The sequence below is a fragment of the Myotis davidii genome, unplaced genomic scaffold (genome assembly GCF_000327345.1).
Source record: "Myotis davidii unplaced genomic scaffold, ASM32734v1 scaffold847, whole genome shotgun sequence".
Classification (NCBI taxonomy): Eukaryota; Metazoa; Chordata; class Mammalia; order Chiroptera; family Vespertilionidae; genus Myotis; species Myotis davidii.
In genome coordinates, this window is record NW_006298049.1 from 1,874,919 (window position 1) to 1,882,388 (window position 7,470).

Sequence of the window (7,470 nt, forward strand, 5' to 3'; positions counted from 1 at the left end):
GTGGCAGACTCTTAAAGGAATTTCTACTTATTATAAGACTGAACACTGAAAAAAATTATCAGTACCCCATCAAGGCTCCCTCTGATGCAACAAAACAGCCTGGTCTGCTGTAAAGCAGGCTTGCCATACATCGTTACAATTGCCATAGTATCCTGATATCGCTGCTGCATATTTCTGGGGCTACCCTCAAAAGATGATGGAATTATTATCATTTTACCAATCGGCACATTGTCATTTTCAGATCTAGATGTGAGATAATCCACCAAACCACTATATTTCAACTCTCAACTTAGATTGATTTGCTTTAATGAAATTTATCCCATTGGTTTCCATTTTTTAATATGAATCAACAATACACTGTTAAGTTAATTATCCTGCATTTAAAATAGGATTGAACGTGTCCCGGACGGATAAATGACATTCATAATACTGCACATGTGTGACTCATGTCCTTACATTTCATCTAGTATTACTGTGAATTACATTGTCATCTCTGAGTCTTAATGCCGTATCCATTCCCCAGCCCTTTTCACCATGTGGAAAAGAATAGGATATGTCATTGCATCTAATGTAGGAAATAGGATACTGATTTGTTTCATTTTAGTGGCACTTGGATTATTAGGATCTGGTTTACAATGAATGAGCAAGTCCCTTTCAAAAGGAGGTTCTCCGTCTTCATTTCTAAATATGACAGCAACTTCGGTTACACGGGGAGAATTATATCTACCTGGGTCACTGTTACAATCATATTTAATTGCCATTGTTACCTCTGTTACCTCTGTGGGAGCAATACTTTTTGCTACTTCTTCAGATTGGGCTTCCTTTTCTACATCATGGAGCATCTTGTACGATTTTGTTAATTAATTTATTTCATGCATGAGGTTGTTGATGTTGATCATGAGTCTTTCTGAGCAGCCCTGGTTTTCTGGCATTGCTAATCTTTTACTTGTAGCTTCGGCTGTATCCAAAATATAGAGTTAAGCAAACTTCCGAGAAACACCATCTGAAGGGTGTAAAGTTCCAGTATGGTGATAAACTTGTCCGTGCATTCTAAAACAGTATGGCCCATATCCTGATGGCGATGCAATATTAGCACCCATGGAAGCAAAAGCAAAAGAACTATATATGGATCGAATATTTTCCATAAAATTTTTACTGTCAGAATCTTCGTTTGTCTTTAATCTTTTTAAATATGCCGGGTAATCTGGAAAATGTATATCATTTGGACAGACTTTCCCTTTGCTACAACATCGAGTAAATTTCCCATCGGATGGTTTTTCATCCGAGAAATTTGGGGATAGGCAAAATTCACATCGAACAGTCATTCCACCACAACTATGTTCGAGAATTGTATCCTCATGTACTCCATATTCGCTGAGAAGGCAGTTCCTACCGCTATTGGTAGTGCTTGTTGTTGACTGTTCTCTAGACATTTTCTGTTGTCACCACCGCCTTCTTTCAACTTCAAAGGCACGTTTGTCTTTAGACATTTTCTGTCCAAGACGCCTCTGTTTTTCAGCTTCAGAGGGACGTTTTTCCGGTAGCTACTCTTCAGATACATTCTGTTGCAGATGCTGCCTTCTTTCAAGATTAGACGCACGTTGCTCTGCAGACATTTCCTGTCGATAACGTCGACACCTTTCAACCGTTTTTCTTTGGACATAGTACTACCTGTCTACTGACACGGTCTGAGATGCAGGTCAATGAGAGTCCTGCCTGTCAGGCCACTGAGAGCTGTGTGACTAACAGCTGATTCTGGATGATTCTGTGGGAGTGAGTGGGACTTCCTCCTCCCTGCTGTCAGTTTCCAAAACTGTCATGAGGAAGCTGAGATGACAGAGGAGCCACGCTGTCTGGGCCGCCTGGGTCGAACACGTGAGGGCCGGTCGGGGGCGCGGCCGGGGGCAGATCGCAGGGGTCGCACCGGCCAGCCACGGATCCCCGCAGGAGGGCCGGTTGTGGGTGTGGCTGGTGATAGATTGGTGCATTAGCACCTGGCAGCCACGGATCCCCGTGGAAGGGCCGGTGGTGGGTGTGGCCGGTTGCGGATTGGTGCTTTAGCACCAGCCAGCCCCGGATCCCTACAGGAGGGCCGTTTGTGGGCATGGCCGGTGGCAGATCAGTGCCTTAGCACCCACCAACCCCGGGTCCCCACGGGAGGGCCGTTTGTGGGTGTGGCCGGTGGCCGATCGGTGCATTAGCTACCGCCAGTCTTGGGTTGGGTCCCATACGGGCCACCTACCACCCGGTTCTCAGATATCAGGCCCGGATGGCAGCGGGGCAGGCGGGATGGCACTGTCCCGCCCTCCCTATAGTATGCAAATTAGCCTCCATCTTTGTTGGCAGTTAATTTGCATATCACCCTGATTAGCCGATGGGAAGTGTAGCGGAAGTACAGTTAATTACCCTTTTTGTCTTTTATTAGATAGGATGCCTCTCTCTATATAGAATATATAATAAACCTAACACAATACATATTATATTGTGATATATATCTCACACTGAGTCCTTTTTAGGGTTATTACTTTTTAAAAATATAAACAGAATTTATAAGATAAGGTTGTGTCCAGATAATAATCAGAATAAGACCAGCTAATATTCAAGATTTTTTTAAACACAGTAACTGAGGAGAACCAAAAAATTCAGGGAGCCTACTCTGCTATGGTTAGTTTAAAACAGGGTTACTTAATCTTGGCACTACTGACATTTGTGCAGGATAATTCTTTGTTGTGGAAGGCTGCCCAATGCATTGTAGGGCGTTTAGCAGCATCCCTGGCCTCTGCCCTCTAGATGCCGTAAAACCCCTAATCAAAAATGACTCTCGACATTGCCAAAAACCTCCTAGGGGCAAAACTGCTCCCTGGTTAAGAAACACTATAGTTTTAACATCATGAAAACCAAACAGATACAACTGCCAGTTGTATGATCCCACTGTGGAGTCAACTGTTATTAAACTAGAGTTACATTTATATTTTAGATCAAAATACATTAGGCTAGAACTAAGTTAAATTAATTATACCAGTTCTTGTCTAGCACAGAGCTGTCCGATACAGTAGTTTCCAGCCACATGTTGCTTCTGAGCACTTGAAATGTGGCTACTCTAAAGTGAGCTGTGCACTAAGTATACAATATGCACTTGATATGAAAAAAAGGATGCAAAATATCTCATTTTTTATGTTAAATGAACTATTTGGGGTATACTTTCTCATGGAACATATTATTAAAAATAATTTGACCTGCTTGCTTTTACTTTCTTTAATGTGGCTACTAGAAAATTCTAAATTACAAATATGGCTCATATTATAGAAATCTGAAATAATTTAGTATTATTTTTTTAATGAAATAAATTCTTAAGTCTATTAAATAAACCAAATAGATCTTGGAAAGCTTTCCACAGCCCTATTGAATCAGCTCATTTTTGAACATTATAACTTTTATCATGCCTAACTGATTTTTCTGCTTTAAACACATTACTTCTATTCCAGTGCTTTATTCCCTATAATTCAATCCGTTCTTTTCTTACTGCTGATTTATCTTCAGGTTGTTTATCATTTTCCTGAAAGTCAGTTTCTTTCATATACTCAGGACCTTTCCTAGTGGGATGTTGAGATGCTGCAGCATCCATCATACGTAGAAAATCATAAGCAGGAAGAGGAGGTTTCCATTCCTGAGCAGATAAAATTGCTAGAAAAAAAGATACAATCAAGAGTTAACGATGAACAGATCAAAAAAATCACATAAATATACTAAAAAACAGTGTTTTCTTAAAATATATTTTTATTGATTTCAGAGAGGAAGGAACAGGGAGATAGAACATCAATGATGAGAGAGAATCATTGATTGGCTGCCTCTTGCACACCCCCTACTGAGGATCAAGCCCGCAACCCCGGGCATGTGCCCTTGACCAGAATCCAACCTGGGACTGCAGGCTGACGCTCTATCCACTGAGTCAAACCAGCTAGGGCAAGAAAATGTTTTATTTTTAAAAATATATTTGTAGAAGTGAAAACTTTATCACTTTTACTTACCTAAGCAAAACTATTTTACTACATTGTTTAAGAAACTTGATACACTCCTCATTACTAGCCATTTCTATTATTTATATTTGCACACTATAATATTGAAAATAAAGTTAGGAAGAAAACAAAAGGTCCATAATCTCCCTGCCAGTTAATCCTGTTGAAGTTTTAGAAAACAGTAATATGTTTATGAGATTATCACATCAATAGGTACAAGTTAAAATGAAAAGATTTCTTGCTTCCCTGCCCACTGCTGCCTTTATTCCAAAGAACTGGAACTGTTCCTTATGAATGATTCAAAAATAAATTTTTGGCACATGCATATTTACTTCTTATCTAGACAAGGATTTCCTAACATTTTAAAGCATTTTCCTCTTTTAAAGCTTTTAACATCCTTTGTACCTACTTCATTTTATAAAAATAAATATAGACAGTGATAATTAAAAGTTGTTATGGAATCAACTGTACTATAGACAGATGGATTGAATAATTCTTAGATGGGCTTGTCATAGTGAATCTTAGCATCATTTTTTAAATTGAATTTATTGGGGTGATATTGGTCAATAAAAATATATAGATTTCAGGTATACAATTCTATAATACATCACATGTATGTTGTATTGTGTACTTACCACCCCAAGTCAAGTCTCCTTCCTTTTAAAACATTGGTCATTAGAAGAGGAAAACTGGCCCTGACCGGTTTGGCTTAATGGATAGAGCGTCTGTCTGTGGACTGAAGGGTGCCAGGTTCGATTCTGGTTAAGGGCATGTACCTTGGTTGCAGGCATATCCCCAGTAGGGATTGTGCAGGAGGCAACTAATCGATGTTTCTCTCTCATCGATGTTTCTGACTCTCTATCCTTCTCCCTTCCTCTCTGTAAAAAATCAATAAAATATATTTTTTTTAAAAAAGAAAAAAGAAGAGGAAAACTGATTTGAGCTTGATATCATAATATACGTGATAAGATATATATGAGGTAAATTAGCTATCTTTTTTCCATTTAGTACACAGATCCTACAAAACAATTTTAGAATTTAGTGGTCCATTTAAAATACCCTTTTGAGAAATGAACTATATAAGGAAATATGCCAAGTAAACCTTTTAAAAATAAATTCCAATGAAAGAATATTAGATGAAAAAATTAGCAATGTGACAAAAGTAATAAATGTCATAAGATACAAACTTAAGCATCTCTAACAAATCAAATAAATATATTTAAATGCTTTGGAAATTCATTTAAATTCTAATTTCCTAGAGTGGATTAAAGTTCAAACAAAAATCTGCACATATGAAGTATATCTATACTCACTGGTATATAATTTGTTCAATAGGACTTAATTATATAAAATCCTAGTACCTGGAACATCAGCAGGATATTAAATGTAAGCTACCCCTGTAATTTCCAATTATTGTTGCCAGGTTAGCAGATACAAAAGTGACAAATGGATATAATATTTTCTTGAATATAATGAATAGGAGATAAGAATAACTATTTGTAGTTTGCAAGGTGCAAATAAAATATCTTTACTAAAGACATTAAAGTGTCTTTAAGAAAAGTTCAATTTAAAGCATAGCACATATTTGGCAGTATTTTAAAAAGTAAACACTTAGCCTAGTGGTCTGAGATGACAAAATACCTAAAACCAGGTATCACAACTCTGCTAGTTATTTGCTAAGGGAATACTACAAAAGTCTTAATGTGTTCAACTGCAAATAAAACTGTACTCTCATTATGTATCAGTAATAGATACTTTATTATCAAACTAGAAATGATAATAATAGCTAGCATCTATTGAGCCTTTACAACATACCATTTTAACCTTACAACCCCATGAGGTAAGTATAATTACTATCCCAGTTTTATAGATGAGAAAGCCAAAGCCTTAATAGGTCAAAGAACTTGATCAAAGTTAAGTGTAAATCCAAACTAAAATTTCAAAGAAATTAAGGTGAGGCAGACACCTGTGGCACCATTACAACAGAGTCATGCAAGACCCCCATCTCAGATTCCTCTCCCACAGAGTGGAGAGCAGGCCCTCACAGCACAGGAGACAGGACCCAACACAAACAAGTACTTCTTCCCTGCTGCAGAGGCTGCAGAAATAACTCAATAATAGGAACAGTGATAGAAAGAAATAATGGAAACCCCTTAAAGAGTGAGTTGGCAAAGGCATTCATCCAAATTGCAGTGGAATGCCCAGCTGGAGTGGCTCAGTTGGTTGAGCACTGTCCTGTGCACCAAAAGGTTGCTGGTTCGATTCCCAGTCAGAATAATGGAATATTACTCATCCATAAAAAGGAATTAACTATGGATTCTTGCCATAACATGAATGATCCTTAAAATTTTATGATAAGTTATTCCATTTGTATGAAACTTCCAGAATAGGAAAATCTATAAAGACAAATTCGTGGTTGTTAGTGGGTGGAAGGAGGGAAGAATGGGGAGTGATTGCTAATGGGTATAGGATTTCTTTTAGAGCGATGACAACAATATAGAATTCAGCAGTAGTAATAGTTGTACAGCCTTGTGAATATACTAAATATCACTGAATTGTAGGTTTTAAAAGCGGGAATTTTATGGTATGTGAATTATATCCTCTATAATAAATAGCTAATATGCTAATTAGACCAGACGGTGGAACAACCTTCCAAAATGATCAGTGAGCAGGGCTGCGAGTCAGCAGGCAATGCAAGGGTTGAGGCAGCTGAACGAATTTCGTGAATCAGGCCTCTAGATTCAATATAAAAATACCATCTACAGGCTACATAAACATAATAATTTAGTTAAACTGCCTAATTTAACAGAACTGAAGCAGACCACCTGGTAAGAACAGGTGTGCTACAATGACTAACACTTAAAATAAATTCAAGTACCTAATTAAATATACACAAATATTCATAATGGTATACTCACACCATGCATGCTAGTTAAGAGACAATATCACACTAAATGGAATTTGTACACCAGAACTTTGTGTGTGTACATATACATAAATTCACATACACAGACACACCCCTTACTTCAGAATTCTATTGTAGAACAGTGTCAAAATATTATTATAATACTAGAGGCCTGGTGCCTGAAATTCATGCAGGGGGCAGGCAGTCCCTCAATTCGGCCTATGCCCTCTTGCAGTCTGGGAGCCATCAGTCGGACATTCTTAGTGCTGCCAAGGAGGTGGTAGAGGCTCCTGCCACCACCGCCACTGCGCTCAGCAGCCGTGAGCCTGGCTTCTGGTTGAGCGGTACTACCCCTGTGGGAACACACTGACCTCCAGAGGGCAGCTCCTGCCTTTAGCATCTGCCAACTGGTGGTCAGTGCACGTCATAGCGACTGGTTGTTCCACCATTCAGTCAATTTGCATATTAGCATTCTATTATATAGGATAGTTTATCTGGTATCCAGTAACAAAATACTTGAATAGCACCTGAGGAGACTTAATTATATCA

At 38.4% G+C, this 7,470-nt stretch overlaps 1 protein-coding gene across 2 annotated transcripts in view; it reads right to left on the bottom strand.

Moving 5' to 3' along the window:
- Positions 1-7,470, bottom strand: part of TXNDC16 (thioredoxin domain containing 16) — a 93,672-nt gene that overhangs the window by 5,879 nt on the left and 80,323 nt on the right. The window contains exon 20 of one of the 2 annotated variants that reach the window (XM_015570498.1): positions 3,524-3,684. In XM_015570498.1, the coding sequence (XP_015425984.1) occupies positions 3,524-3,684 (161 nt within the window). Of the gene's footprint in view, positions 1-2,392; positions 3,685-7,470 lie in introns of those variants that run through there. The other variant, XM_006773789.2, reaches the window with a different exon arrangement.